Raw genomic sequence first — 16,975 nt, 5'->3', positions numbered from 1 at the left:
TTAAAGTTAAAATGCGCGTTAAAATCATATCTTAATTTTAAAAAATTTTTAAAATAAGTATTTTTATAAATACTAATGAAAAATTATAATTTAATCATCAAACACTTCATTCCAATGTACTCGTGTAAAGAACAGCATTATCCGTCACACATTGCAGTGCCGTATCATTTACACGTAATTCGCGTTGAACTCTGCCGTACCGAGAAACAGCCCCGTGTAAAGTTCCGCCGTGCCTAAGAGGTTAAATTTGATATATTAATTAATATCGATCTTGCAAATTTTATGAAATGGTGACTGAAGCTCACCTCTCGAGTGCAAAGGGTTAATCCTATGCAGACCGAGATCTGCACGTCTAATAAAAAACAACTCTTTTTTAATAATAAGACAGGTTTATTTAATTAACACATTACATTAGGTTCCTCTCAACTCTAACACGCGATCCTCTATTCAACTCTCTCAACTACATACCCTCTACTCTCGACTACACACCATCTGCCTGGCTCGCGCCCTTGCATCCCTATTTAAAGCCAGATCTATCTCATTCCATACACACGTTTTCTCTCTCAGCCATTCTACAGACATTCCGACAAAAGGATTTGCCACTATCATTTGTTCTTTCCGCGCCAAATGTCCGAGTCGAACCTCATAACGCTGTTCACTACTCCTTGTTTTTCAAAGAGCCGCCCAAAGGCTTCCATGCACTCCGCACACTCATTCGCCTAGTCAAAACCGATGCCGTTGTTTATTATTAGATAGAGTCCTTCGCCGCTCGCCGTCTCACAATACCGTCCAAAATCATAATATCCACGGAAGTCTCTATAGTAGCGTACTGTACCTAATAGGTTAACCGTTTGAGTGCGACGAAGCGCCATCGCGCTTCTCTTGTCTTGTGCCAAAAATGCGTAGAAGCGCGATGGCGCTGTTGTTTGTTAATATAATTTTTGCATTAATTGAGGGCATTTGTATTCATATCAATTGCGCTTCTACGCATTTTTGGCACAAGACAAGAGAAGCGCGATGGCGCTTCGTCGCACTCAAACGGTTAACCTATTAGGTACAGTACGCTACTATAGAGACTTCCGTGGATATTATGATTTTGGACGGTATTGTGAGACGGCGAGCGGCGAAGGACTCTATCTAATAATAAACAACGGCATCGGTTTTGACTAGGCGAATGAGTGTGCGGAGTGCATGGAAGCCTTTGGGCGGCTCTTTGAAAAACAAGGAGTAGTGAACAGCGTTATGAGGTTCGACTCGGACATTTGGCGCGGAAAGAACAAATGATAGTGGCAAATCCTTTTGTCGGAATGTCTGTAGAATGGCTGAGAGAGAAAACGTGTGTATGGAATGAGATAGATCTGGCTTTAAATAGGGATGCAAGGGCGCGAGCCAGGCAGATGGTGTGTAGTCGAGAGTAGAGGGTATGTAGTTGAGAGAGTTGAATAGAGGATCGCGTGTTAGAGTTGAGAGGAACCTAATGTAATGTGTTAATTAAATAAACCTGTCTTATTATTAAAAAAGAGTTGTTTTTTATTAGACGTGCAGATCTCGGTCTGCATAGGATTAACCCTTTGCACTCGAGAGGTGAGCTTCAGTCACCATTTCATAAAATTTGCAAGATCGATATTAATTAATATATCAAATTTAACCTCTTAGGCACGGCGGAACTTTACATTAACAATTTATTCTAATAATTAATAGTACATTTCAGTATGGTACGTCTTAAAACACACAGAGATGGCATCCGGGAAAGCCACTATAGTGGTGCGTCGTACAGAAAAATACATCCGCGTAAGCCGCTATAGTGGTGCGCCGTACAGAAAGATGATATCCGCGAAAGCCACTATAGTGGTGCTCAGTGCCTAAGAGGTTAATGTAATGTAACAGCGTACGAGGTATTGAAATCAAATAATTCTACAATTCTATTATTATACAATTCTTTATTTACTGCTCAAAAAAGTATCGTCAGTTTTTAACCCTTTGCACTCGAGTGGCGCCCTTCAGTCGCCATTCGATAAAATTTCGAAGCTCGATATTAATTAATATATCAAATTTAAAATAATGTAACAGTGTGCGAGGTATCGGAATTAAATAATTCTACGTGTTAATTATTATACGATTTCTTATTTACTGCTCAAAAAATATCATCAACTTTATAGCAGAAAATTTTTCAACTCGTACCCTTATTTAGCCAAAAAATTGTCGAGCGTAAAGGGTTAATAAAGAATCTTTGAATTTCTACTCTTTTCTAGCTAAAAAATCGTCGAGTGCAAAGGGTTAATATAGCCAAAAATCCTACAGTATTATACATATTTTGCTTTATTTCTCACTTATTACGCCTAAACCACATTTCTTGTCAGACTGTAAAATCGTTAAAACCAAAAAAACATTGAGAATTTGTGTATCGTGCAAAAGAAAATTATATAAAACGAAGATCACAGTATATGCGTTTTGTATGGGAGACAGAGTGACGGACAAGCGTACCGTACTTAAACGGTCAACAATGAATAGAACAGTGACCTTCCAATGAGATTCAACCAATTAGATCCGCATTCCTTTCGTGTGCAAATTCCTGAGTTCGATACAATAATTATTTACTTTTACCATATCACTTTAATTATTATCATCCATGTATATACTTTACTTAGTTATACTAGATGACAAATCGGTAGCTCTAGTGTTAATAACGACCAAAAATAAACTTGCTGATATCGACTGAAAAGGATTCATTAAGTGGCAATTTTTAAATAAAAAACTAAACAAATTTGTACGCGTAGATTCATAAGTATTTCTCATCAATAGATCACAAGATCAACGAAACGAATATAAACGAACATAGACTGATTTATAGTGCGTTTTCTAAACTCAAAATAATTCCAAATAATACAATATTTTAGTTCAATCAAGTATTTTTACATTGCACTCCTTGTTATTAGAAAGAAATAAATATGACGAAAATTCATTTTCTGTTCATCAAAGTAGCGAATAATCGTTCAGTTTCAAGCATCGACTAACAGCAACTCTATTCTCTTGCTCGTTTTCATTGATCATATCTTTTCATTACGAGCTCGGGTGAACAAAAAGTTTCTGTTTGATAAATCCCAGTTGTTAAACACCAAATTGACATGAATCACGTATTTATCCAATACCCAAATTTGGTTACACGATTTAATCACACTTACAGTGAGCATACACTCTGTAAAATCAATATTAGCGAGTAGTACCATACTTATTATTCTAAACTTCGAATTTTACTGTACAAAAAATATAGTGGAGTTGATTTAAGTACATATCAAATTAATTACTACCTCACACCCTAAGATAATCAAACCTGGGCACTCGAGTATCATACCTGTACTGGGTAGGAATTAAAAGATGACTAGTGCGAATGGTTTAAAACATCTGCAACCAACAATTTTTCACTATCTCAAAGTCGGTGATACCGAAGCCGATTGAAATAAAGAAATTCAGAAATCGAATGCCATAGATGTTTATCATTTAAAATAATATATGTTAAATGATCATATTATAATCCCAATTGACCTAACAGATGCAAACAAATTAGCTCTCCGTTACTGAAAGCTATAGTCATCCAATATCAAGCGTCTGCTGCACACTAAGACACCTTTCATATTATAGGATACACAACTGACAAACATCTAATTTTCATACGACACGCTATATTCATAGCCACACCGTATTCAAGGATACCGAAAATTGGTGCCACACCTCTTTTCAAGAATAAAGTGTTGCATTCCAAGCGAGTATTTATTTTCGCTACAACCTACATAGGAAGTTTGAGAGGAACTACGGGAACCGAGCACGTACCAGATTTTTTACAGTGACACTCCAAACCGCCCACTAGCACAAGAATGGTCATGTTGGGGTTAATGGTAATATTTATATGTGAATTAGAAAATAAGTGTGAGTTGTGTACACATCAAAGGTTAAGAAAGGATGATGCAGGTGTGAAGCCGACCTTACCGTCTATAGTCAACGTCCGAAATGCACTAAGGACTCAGGAAGTCAAGCCTGAGTCAACGAGTGCCTCTTGTCATCTCTTCAAACCTTTTCCTATTATGTCATTATATACAAACCCCAAACCTGGGACAAGTCATCCGAAATAAACTAAAGTCTATCGATAGCCAATCTTGATGTCAACCAATATTTCTCTAAAACATATCCCTCCCCTAACATACAGTCCCCTACGTATATGTAGGATTGGATTTTAGATGGATTGACTTAAAATAGTATTGTTAACTTCTGAATAGAATAAAATAAATTTATAAATAGAATGACGGCGCTTGGCTATGAGACAAGGGAGATTCGCTATGGGTACGCTCTTCTGATATTTCTTAAACTGACTTTAGACTTTGACGCACTGTCTTTACTGACTTTCTTGGACTGAACTGTTAGACTGACTTGGATTTCTTACATACTGATTTTCCCGCGTCCATGCACCCTTATTTAACACTAGCTTTACGGACGCTATCTGTGTTACGGACCCAATCTGGTGCTCAGTTCGCGTGGCTGGCACGTTGTTGGTTTGTAAGGCTAACTGTGCCGTAGACGGGCGTGAAGGACCAAATGGTTCGGCTGTCTTCCGCTCAAATGTCCCATGGTTGGACGTTGCCACACGTTATGAGTTGTAAGTGCCCGACTTGATTTTATAGCAGATAGTCAATCCACTGGACTGATTATCCACAAAGCTTGTGTACTGGTTGATGATGGGGACTGTCTTTGCAGACTGCGCGATGTGTACTGAACTCTCTGTGTTTGATACTGCTTGACTGATTGACTGGTAATGAACTGACTGTTGACTGCTACTGTTCTAACTGACTTGTGCGATGCACGATCTTTCGGAGCCCATGGTTTCCAAAGGGAAATCGGTTTTCCCATTGGTGGTTGACAGGACTGAGGGTGGGCCCTCGGTCCGCGAATCAGATGCCTCCAAAGAAGGGAGGAACGTCTTCCGCGACCAGGTCTACTGGTGGAGGAAAGTCTCTCCCTCAAAGGGGGTTGCTGGTGGGTCACCCGCACATTCGTGACCCTTCCTGAAGGACCCGTTACTTTATGGCTCCGAAAGTCGCGACATCGCACAAGTCAGTTAGAACAGTAGCAGTCAACAGTCAGTTCATTACCAGTCAATCAGTCAAGCAGTATCAAACACAGAGAGTTCAGTACACATCGCACAGTCTGCAAAGACAATCTCCATCATAAACAAGTACACAAACTTTGTGGATAATCAGTCCAGTGGATTGACTATCTGCTATAAAATCAAGTCGGGCACCTACAACTCAGAACGTGTGGCAACGTCCAACCATTGGACATTTGAGCGGAAGACAGCCGAATCATTTGGTCCTTCACGCCCGTCTACAGCACAGTTGGCCTTACAAACCAACAACGTGCCAGCCACGCGAACTGAGCACCAGATTGGGTCCGTAACAGTGTTTAGGATAAGTGACCGACCGATTGAGAAAGAGACCGTGGGTATGAAAGCAGACAGAGTACAAGGGTTTAAATAAGAAAGGACGCGGAAGAGTCAGAGTAAGGATCAGAGACTGTATCAGAGAGTATGAGAGTGTATCAGAGTGTTTTAAAGTCAGTCATAGAGTTTTGAGAGGTAGCGAGTGAGAGTCAGCCGAGAGTTATTAGCGAGTAGAATAAGTTTTAGTTTAAAATAAATCATTTTTATATTTACGTCACTGCTTATTCTGTTGCCTACCCAACATTCCTACATTTATATTACATAGGAATAATCAAAAAGCTTAAAAAATGTTTTTTTTTTAACCTTTTAGGTATGGCTGAATTTTACGCGAAGCGATTTCTGGGGATGGCAGAGTCTGACACGAACTACATATAAGCGATACAGCACTAAAAAATGTGACAGAAAATGCTGTTACGCGAGTACATTAAAATGAAATTATCGATGATATAATTATAAATTTTCTTTAAATATATTACACATACTTCAACTTTAACAATTCGCTTTAATAATTTTTATAAACTTGGGTATGATATATTTTACAATATGGCATGACACGTAGACCCACGTCAAAGACTTCAAATTCATAGATAGATCTCCGTCTTTTATTGTTTTGAACATACGATACAATTTTGTTACGCTTTTTTAATTCTTTTGCATTTACAATATGAAGGAAAATGTTTTCGGTTGGTGTAAATACTGTTGTACACCGGTGTGGAGACAAAAGAAGCGTGAAAGCAACGCATACGAAGACGAATATTTAATCTAACCAGTGAGCAAGTGGGCTACAATTGTTGCGCGTCGTTCAGAGAGATGAAATTTCTGAAAGCCACTATAGTGGCTCGTCGTCCTGAAAGATGATGTCCGCGAAAGCCACTATAGTGGCTCATCGTACCTAAGAGGTTAAAAAAAAACATCTTACGAATTATCTCGTAGTTGGTGTGCAAGATTGTTTTAAATATTACCACAAACCACAAAAATGTTATTCTGCATGAATAAACATGTATAAACTTTTTCTTTTTGAATTATACTACACTTATTGTGGGCAACTTTCACCGCTGCCCATTGTCTTCCGGTGGGAGAAAACTCTTCGTTGGAGTTCTAGGAAGGCTTCGATGGGGCCCAAGGACAACAGCCACAGATGGGGATGCTAGACACCAAGCTGGGGCATCTGGACTGGACCTCAGCGGAAGAGGCTACGGACACGTGAAGGCAAGGCGACGGGAGGGGACACGGCCTATAAAACAGCGAGGGATGCATTTTTGGGGCACTATCCGACCAGCGTACGAAGAGAATAAAAAGTTACCCAGAAGCAAAAGTTCTAGTTTTACTAAAACCCTTCCTACATTATACTACGAGTTTCCTCAAAGCTGTACAAATATGGCAAATAACGAAGGGACGATATAACTCGTAGAAGGCATCCTGGGCAAGTAAACAACCTACGAGATATCTCGTAGTCGGCAGTCAACGTGTTCAAACTGTAGTAAGTAATAGATCATATTTTAAATGTACATTATCGTTATTAGCCCTTTGCACTCGAGAGGCGACCATCAGTCGCCATTAGAAAAAATTTCGAAGATCGATATTAATTAATATATCAAATTTAAGATAATGTAAAATTGTGCGAGCTATCGAAATCAAATAATTCTACGTGTTATTTATTATACGATTTCTTATTTACTGCTGAAAGAAATATTGCCTGCTTTATAGCAGAAAATCGTTGAACTCCTACTCATCTTTAGCTAAAAAATCGTCGAGTGCAAAGGGTTAACCCAGGACCGTGTCATTTATGACGCGAGCGACTCTGCCCCTTGGAATGGGGAGATAGTCTCCCTTCCCTCTGCGACCCGGGGCCAGGGTGGATCACGGACAGCTGGGTAGGGGCCCGCCTGTCCGGGAGGCCGTGGTCATAGTGGACGGTGGCGCAGGGTAACTGCGTGGCACCGATAGAGGTATGGAAGTGTGCGTGTGTCCGTTTCGGGTCCGCGTGCATACTGGTATGAGTGAGGAAGTGGTGTGTGCCCATCGCGTTGGGGGGTGGGGGGTGGGGGGACCTGCAAAGGTGTGTTGCGCTGGGGTGCTCTGGCAATTGCGTCGGCTCGCGAAATCCAGGGCGCTCCAATGTCGCAGTAGGATGGCCATCGTGGGGGTTTTAGTGGGCTGCAATCCCACATAACCCCATCCCCCTCCCCTAGGGGGTCGGGCATCTTTCGAAAATTTCCCTCACGTAAAAAAAAAAAAAAAAAAAAAAAAAAAAAAAAAAAAAAAAAAAAAAAAAAAAAAAAAAAAAAAAAAAGAAAGAAAGACCATGTCATTTGTCTCGTATGCGCCCTTTCCCTGCGTCCTTATTCCACACCCTACAATATCAATATAGTATATAATATAATATCAACATTCGGTATCCTTGGATACGATGTAGCAAGAGTACACTGTATCAATTAGTATGCTGCGTCGTGTGAGAATCGAACTCGTATCAGATCTACATATATCGAACTTGTATCACCATGAAGGTATCGTAACGAGCTCTAAAGATAACTATAGTCATTCAACGTCAAACGCTCGATCTATGCCAAAGATGGAGATGTTCAACAATTAACCCTCTGCACTCGAGAGGTGACTCTCAGTCACCGTTTGCTTCAATGCTATAACTCAAACAACGAATGATGATAATTATATTAACAACTACGCGCGAAATATCGAAATAAAATAATTCTATTCGTTCATTTCTCACACAAATGCACGATTTTCTTTTTTTATTTTGGCATAAAGAGTATCAGCGAGCTTACGAAAATCTAAGAAAAGCTTCGAATTGCTGTTTACGACGAGAAAGTCTTCGAGTACAAAGGATTAGGAAAGGTATCGAATAATGGTAAGATGATTAAAATCAACAGTACCAATTGCACGTTTAACGTGGTAGGAAATGCAATTGGTTGTTCAAATTTTATTGCACTGGAAAATTTCCTCGTTATGAAGATATAACAATTCGAAGCTTTTCTTATATTTTTCTTATCTCAGTGATACCATTTATGTTAAAATAAAAAGAGAAAATCACGTGTATTTCATTTCAATATTTCATCTGGAGTTATTTCTAATCTAGTAATATCTCATACTCGTTACTCAGGCTTCCAGGTATTGAAACAAACGGTGACTGACAACGAGAGTTACTTCTCGAGTGCAAAGGGTTAATATATTGTATTAATCAATAACTTTATTATTAATTCAATTGCATACTTAATTAGATTCGATTAATGTTACATATACAATCATACTCTAAATTTCAGTAAATCGATTGAAATTCTTGAGAAACAGATAGCAATTTTATAGCAGGAATTATCTCGAGTCCTTCGACGAGAAAAAGGAATAGATATTGTCGGAATAAACAAGAAGAAAGAAATAATATACCAAGTTACGATAATAAACCCTGAGCACTTCGAGAAATCGTTATGCACACAAGATAAAATTCCATGAGTTTGATTAGTCATGAATCATTCTGTAGATGCAAACATGGTAACATTCCTCTATGCCGTGTTTAGACTTATTTTCATCGGAAGAATCTCGCCAATCCATCCTAAAGAAAAAGCCAATGTCAGTGGACAACTGAATTTTAGTTTAAGTTGGTAATATTTGGCACGATGAAGTCGTTGAGTTGGCAATGCTTAGAATACAAGGTGTGAAATATCTTTTTATTACCAACTTTTTGCCTTCTTATGATCTCTGGTGTGTGTCATACGTGGAAGCAATTATAATTTATATTATGAAGAGAAATTATGTTATTTTGTACATCTATGTAACAGCAAGTGTATAAAATACCAAACCAAAATATATTATTCTACAAAAGCATGAATGACTTTAATGAAAGTCTAACAGTGAAAGATGTAGAAATTTGTATTAAAAATTTTATTAATTTTTATAAAAAATTTTATTAATAAATTGATAGATTTTTTATTATTAATTATTATTGCGAGTGTTGATTGTGAGTGTCGAGTATGAGTGAGGTTGAATGAGTGAAACTCATTTGTCCTATATATGAGCCGTTCACTGCACAAATTGATTAACTCCATAAAACAAAAAGTGGAGAAATGCAATGAAATAATGTATATTGTTTTTTAAAATTCCCTTTATAATTTAAATCGAAATAAATATCGTAGAATGCATAAATACAAATGTAACTTTCATCTAACGGTATATAAAATTTATAAGAAAAAATAGCCAAAAGGTAATCGTTAGTAATGTTACCATTTTTATGTTACTGGAAGAGATAATCGATTTGACAAGTGAAAAAGTAATAAATTTAAATTTTACTAAATTTTACTTAAATTCTGATAAGACGACACTAAAAAATTCACCGTTATCATTCATGGTTTGCTAGTGCATTTGAATTGCATTATTGCAACGATTTACATTAGAGTACGGAGTTAATCAAAGTGACCTCTGAAATAAATTATTTATTATTCAGTGGTCAACAAATTTTTGTCGTTTAACGGTGTCAATCTTAATTATCGGGGAAAGTTATTATAAATATAAAAAGTTATGACTATACCAAGTGCTTTGACACTTAAATTTAAGATTTTTCAAAAAATGGAGTTAATCGATTTGTGCAGTGAACGGCTTAATTGTGCAATATGTGATATAAATATAATGTGACCGAGTGCCGTCTAGTGTGAATGATATTTGAAAATATGTTTAGAAGAACGTGCCAGAATGAAACAGTTGTGAGAGAAATATCAAAGAGTGAGTGAGAGAGAAGAAGCTTCTGGATCATTTATCATTCCAAATAATTTGTTATTTAAATATCTTAACTTAAATATATTTTGCGCGTTACTTGTTTGAAAGGTCTCGGAAATTATTATCCATTCTACCCACAATTATTTGCTACTAATATTTTATAATTAGTAATTTTATGATAATGATTTTTGTAACTGAACGATTCACCCTATACTCGACACACTGACTCTTCCCTGTTTACTCCACTATATCTATTCGCTAATTTTATTACAATAAAAGGATTAAATTCCACTCGGTTCGAGGTACCAAGTAGTGGAGGAATAATAAAAATGCATCATTGGAATTCAAACGATTCTATTGAAATTTTGGGGAAATAGCATTGTATTTCTTCACTCATTTATCATTAACCCTTTGCACTCGAGGGGCGCCTCTCAGTCGCCATTTAATCGAATTCCAAATATCGATGTTAATTAATATATCAAATTTAAAATATACGCAACAATGCGTGAAATGTTGAAATAAAATAATTCAACGTCTTAATTTGCATACGACTTCTTATTTACCGTTTTAAAAATATCCTCGACTTTACGACAGAAAGTCTCCGATTTACTATTTTTCTGTAACGAAAAAATCGCCGAGTGCAAAGAGTTAATAAAGTCTGTATTAGTAATTGTCTGACATAGAGATATTAACCGTTTGAGTCCAAGAGGCTTTCGGAAGGACACGGTCGAAAAACCCTGAACAGCGCGATAACGCTTGTCTTAATCTTGTGCAAAGAAGTCCAAACGGCGCGATAGCGCTTGTTTAATTTTATGTCTCAAAATCCCAATCGTCGTAATAGAGTTTGTTGGTACTATGTGACGTACGTGCATCAGCAAAGTTGAGCACGCCACTTCGACCGAAGAGCGCGATCGCGCTGCTCGGGACTCTAAAGGTTAACGGCCAACTCCATCGTAAAGAAACTATAATAAAAGATCATCGTAAAAAACTAAAGCAGCGTTTAATTAACACGACCCTGCTGTACCTTGTTGTATTTAATCGATTGTTGCAAAACGTAAAATGCAAAAACAGAATCAGAACACTGTGCAAAACATGCGATTAAGTTGCATTATTCGAGGAACAGAATTCTCGTGTGTAATATGAACTTGAAAAAGTAATTACTTGTTCCAACTCATGGTCAAAGTCCTTTGGTATTTTCACTTTAGTCGAGTGTGGTAGCAATTTATGTCTCTTGCAACTGTTATTACTGCAAACACTGCATGGATCCTTGATCTCATAGGTTGGATTAAACGTATCGCTTATTGCATTCAAATTCACGAGTGCCACGCCAATATATTCTAATATAACGAGCCCGTAAAATATACTCGTTACGTAGAGACAACATACAATAAGTATCCATACGATGCTGAAATTTGTTAATAAAGTTTTTACTTTTTGATTTTTTACTCGCTAAACTTGGCGTTTCTTCTTTTTCTTACTCTTCATTAACAAAAAAATATACAGAAAAATTGAAAAAGTTATAAATTAACGTACTCTCACAGATTTATCTCGATATACAAATCGCTATTATCGAAATCTGTTAAAATTAGGCGTATATCGATATCTAATACTATAGTGCATAATAGATATGCTAGGTTTCGTTCAACTCTTTCACATTCAAAATTTCATGAAAATTTATATATCTCCCACAAAAATTGCATAGTTTTGTCATAACATATAATAATAATAGTTTTATTCTATTGGAAGAAGATGATGGGATAGGAAGATCTACAACCTTATATGGATCTAAATATAAAAAACCTTAACACATTCACAGCTGCTAATATGAATTTGCGTCATCTTAAATTTTGTTTCTACTGCTTCTTTTTCTGATTTTTCATTAACAAAAAAAGTGTACAGAAAAATTGAAAAAGTTATAATTAGCGTACTTTCACAGATTTATCTCGATATACAAATCGCTATTATCGGAATCTGTTAAAATTAGATGTTTATAGATATCTAATACTATAGTGCATAATAGATATGCTAGGTTTCGTTCAACTCTTTCACATTCAAAATTTCATGAAAATTTATATATCTCCCACAAAAATTGCATAGTTTTGTCATAACATATAATAATAATAGTTTTATTCTATTGGAAGAAGATGATGGGATAGGAAGAATCTACAACCATACATGGATTTAAATATAAAAGACCTTAACACATTCACAGCTGCTAATATGAATTTATGTCATTTTAAATTTTATTTCTACTGCTTGCTGCTCACAGAAATTCGTTTCAAACTCTGTTCTTGGTTGTCACTAATGTGGTTCGAAGGAACGATCTTTTACAAACTTCACGTTGTAAAATAAATTTAATAATTTTTATTCTTGCTTTAGGAGAAAAATCAAACAAAAGCCTAAAATTTCTATTTTTCAAATTTTTCAAAAATTTCAAAAATTTCAAAATTTTGGCTTTCAAATTTCTACTCTTCATTCGATTTTCAGCACTAGAAAAGTGAAAAGATTGCTAACTGTGAACGTGCTATGAAATTTTCCTTTGACTTCAGAGCAATTGCTATGACGTAAAAGAATGTCAAGGCAGTCGATATGCGTCATTCAAATTAACAAGTAACACATAAGAAGTCAAGTAGCATGTACATAAAATGATTCCTATATAGTAGAGATAAGTGACTCATGAATACTTTGAATGCAAATGACGTGTACTCCAAATTTTGCGTTATAGTACTAACAACACGTTCCTTCGCTTAAATGCGTTACCTATGTATGAGGCAATTACAGAAAAAGTATTAGTTAACTGGAAAAAAGAAGAAAACCTTAGAGCAAAGTGACATGTATGCACCAAATACAATATACAAAGTGGAACAACTTGGTAATGTAAGCCAATGTAAGGCTAGATAATCTGATTTATAATCTGGTCTTATAATATAAGGTTGGCAACTAAGTGATTGCGGATTTTAAATCAGAAGAAAAATACAAAATTTTTTAGAGAATCTCAGATTTTGGTGTCGTCTGGGCTGGTTCATCTTGAATCACCCACGATCTTTTCCGATTAACGTTGTTATAAACTATCCACTTTTCGTCGCCAGTTATCAGTCGTTTCAGAAATCGATCAATTTCGTTGTGTTTCAGAAGCGAATCGCAGATGCTAATGCGTTGCGTCAAATGAAATTCCTTAAGCTGATCGGGTTTCTTGACAGAGCCAAGCCGTTTTAATTTTTTTTTAATGCATGTATGCGATATATTGAGTTTCTCTGCAATCTCACGTGTTGTGTTATGACGATCTGAATCGATAATGGCCTTGATATGGGTCTCATCAACTTCAACTGGACGGCCAGATTGTTGCGCATTATTCAGTGAAAAATCACTAAAATGAAATTCGGCAAACCAATTTTGACACTGTCTTTCTTTCAAGGCTTCATTCTCATTTACGACACATAACTTCTTGCGTGCTTGCGATGCGTTCTTGCCTTTTCGGAAATAAAACAATAAAATATGTCCGAAATGCGTGTCTTGTTCTTCCATCTTTAAATTGGGATAAAAACGAAACTAAATAACTAATCGATACAATTTTTCAACTAAATCAAAGGCGGAAGTCCAAACAACAAGAAAACAAAATAAGTTAGGTGCCTTGAACACACTGACAAAACAAAACAATGTGCAAAAGTCATCTATTGATAAAATCCGCAATCACTTAGTTGCCAACCCAATATAAGATATAATTATCTTTAATATAGAATAATTTGATAATATGATACACCATAAGATTACACGAATTTGATTCTGTGAAGTCCACCATATATTTCTAGTAGGTTTCCTCGTCTTGAACACGAATCCGGAGTCCAAATTACTCTATCACCTTTAGTTTCCAAGAAAACGAGTATTGTTATAAAAAAGTTGTGTAAAAAGCAAGACGAGTATCGTTACAAAACAGTTATTACGTAAAAAGCAAAAACATTAGATGGTTCTAACTTGGCTTAAAAATAGAAGCGAGAGTTCTGAATATGTTGATAGTTGTAATATTGTAGGATACCATTTCGGAAAGAAATCGCGAATCGGCCATTGCCAACAAAAACAAATTATAAACCGATCAATATTTTTTAGAAGCAAATGGAAAAGTTATTTTGGGTAGCAAAATTAAGTTGCGCGGTCCCTACGAGGAGGTGAAGCGTAGGTTAAGAAAAGCATAAAAGCAGGGCCCTTGACGACCAAAACAGAGTCCTTAGAAATTAATTGTGGCCAGCACGAGCGTGAGTCGCTCGGTGTTGGAAAGAGAGTTAAATTAGAGTGCGTCTTTATGTGTTTTCGTTTCGTTACTTTGGTGTCCTTTTCCTAAGTTAAATTAGTTTTATGAGTTTTGTGTTCGTGTTATTCTGTTCTTGTTGTTCTGTCAGTTTTTGGTGTCTCAAAACCAGTTTTCGCCATCCTGCAATATTTTGATCGTTTAAATAATTGCGAATGATTGTGTACGTAATCATCAAATGTTTAAAAAATGTTGAACAACGTACTTCTTACGTAATATTTTTACATATTTACGAACAGTTGCCTATTTTACACGAAAACTGTGCACAGTATCTGATATCGTAGACATCTCTTAAGGAAAAGCCAATCAGAAAAATGTAGCGATTTTCAGTTTTCACAAATTGCAAAAATATTCAGGAGCAACGCATACACGGTTTTCGAAAAAATTTGTTTCGAAGATTAAGAGTGATAGAGCAATTTGGATTTCGGATTCGTGTTTGAGACAAGAAACTCTACCAGAAACACGAAGTACATACTACAGAACATACTACAGAAAGATCTAAATTTGTGCCACAGTATTATTAGCAGAATGAAATTATCGTGAATTCATTCTTTCATTACGATAAATAATATTTCTGTTTTAAATTTAATTTGAATGCTATACTTTTTACTATTTTCTTTCCCTTTATATCACTTCTTCATCAATCTAGATTATCAAAAATAAAACAATATATTTATAAATAAATTATGGTGAAATATTATGTTTAAAATTTGTAATTATATGAAAATACGAAATAATTATAATCTTCGAATGATTGTTAATTTATTGAATTACAAGATGTAATAGAACTGATATACTCTTACAACGCAATAGCTATAATTGACTAAATTTAATTATACTACATGTTTTAGAATGTAATTGACTAAATTTAATTATACCAAATTTATTTTAAATATAAATTAATTAATTAATATTATATATTGTTAATTTATTGAATTACAAGATGTAATAGTACTGATATACTCCTACAATGGAATAACTATAATTGACTGAATTTAATTATACTAAATTTTTTTAGAATATAAATTAATCAATTAATATCGTATACAAGATAAGTCCGTTTAATGGAGTGAACTATAATTCTATTTTTATTGAAAAAAAAAAAAATATAAAAAAAATTCTGTACCTTTTAACATAATCTATGACCTTACAATGCAAAAACCCTGATTCCAGAAGGGTATCAATGCAAAATACATTTGCACTTGTTTTTTAAATGAAACCTTATAATTTGTTTCTATTTTCCTCTTTTTCAATGATTATCAATGATTCTATTGATATTCTAAAAAGTATTAGACAATGTCAGAAAAATCAATATTTCATAAAATATTTTAAACCTTTTATAATATTTACAAGGTGAAAGAAATAATATCGTATAAATCATTTTCTCCGAAACCATTGTAGATACCAATTTGAATGATTCTGGAATTACATGGTACAGAGAAACTAACATTAGAGCGTAAAATATTATTCTATTTTAAGTTTTCTAAGATATTATATTAATATTAAATTTTCTAAAAAAAAATAAATATTCTATAGTTTAAAAAAATTCGAAGTGTGTCAAATCAGGTAAACTTGGTAGCCATGGTTCATTATACCAGCCCATCACATCTTATACATTTATTCTGAAATTCTTTATTTCAGAATTGTCGAGTTTTAGCATAATATGGAAGAGCACCACTGTCTTGGAATACTGTTCTATATATTATCTCCAATGAAATATCGTCAAGAAAGAATGAATATTCACTTCTTAAAATACCGATATATTTCTATATTGTCAAAATTCTATCGAATAAGTATGACTGAATCATATGGTTCTAAAACCAATTTAAAGACCAACGATGTGGGAATAAAATGGTTCTTAAAGGGATATTGTTGTAATCCAGCCTATAAAAATCGACTTTTTGAGGATTTTTTTCTAAGAAAACTGTGATACATATTGGCATGCAGTTTTCGTAATCAAATTTATTCATCCTTACAGAATATTTACAATTTTTTTTAACGAAATTAATGAAAATTGTGGGAATTATATAGCCTTAGGTAAATCATGTTTTTAAAAACCGGTTCGAACGGCTAACGTGATTCCGAATCACTTGGTTATCAGAAACGAAAAAAACAAAAAACATCTTAATTAGTATAAATACGCCTATAGCGTGAACCACCAAAACAGTGAAATTTCGAAAATTAAAAAAATGGCGGCATTTTGAAGTTTAAATACCAATTTTTTTATGCTTTTCGTCCTTTAGGTGGCAAACAAAAATAGAAAAAAGCATCAGATTTCGAAATCCATGGTTCGTGCGATAAAACTACGTCCGATGAAGGTCTTCTCCAAATTTCAAGTCATTCGCTTACCTAAAACGCGAGATATCCCGTCAGACAGTTCAAAAAATATGGTTTCGAGAAAAACCCGTTTGAAGTTTACAATGCCTGTACGCTGCACTTTAAACATCTATAACTTTGCTAAT

The 16,975-nt window shown here is 35.1% G+C and overlaps 1 protein-coding gene across 1 annotated transcript in view; it reads right to left on the bottom strand.

Moving 5' to 3' along the window:
- Nucleotides 1-16,975, bottom strand: part of LOC108550288 (sorting nexin-14) — a 62,529-nt gene that overhangs the window by 25,886 nt on the left and 19,668 nt on the right. Inside the window, exon 2 of the mRNA XM_017903991.1 lies at nt 11,372-11,615. Within this exon, the coding sequence (XP_017759480.1) occupies nt 11,372-11,615 (244 nt within the window). The remainder of the gene's footprint in view (nt 1-11,371; nt 11,616-16,975) is intronic.

This window comes from Eufriesea mexicana, unplaced genomic scaffold, assembly GCF_001483705.2.
Source record: "Eufriesea mexicana isolate 0111107269 unplaced genomic scaffold, ASM148370v2 scaffold2646, whole genome shotgun sequence".
NCBI lineage: Eukaryota > Metazoa > Arthropoda > Insecta > Hymenoptera > Apidae > Eufriesea > Eufriesea mexicana.
This window is presented reverse-complemented; position numbering and strand designations above follow the sequence as displayed.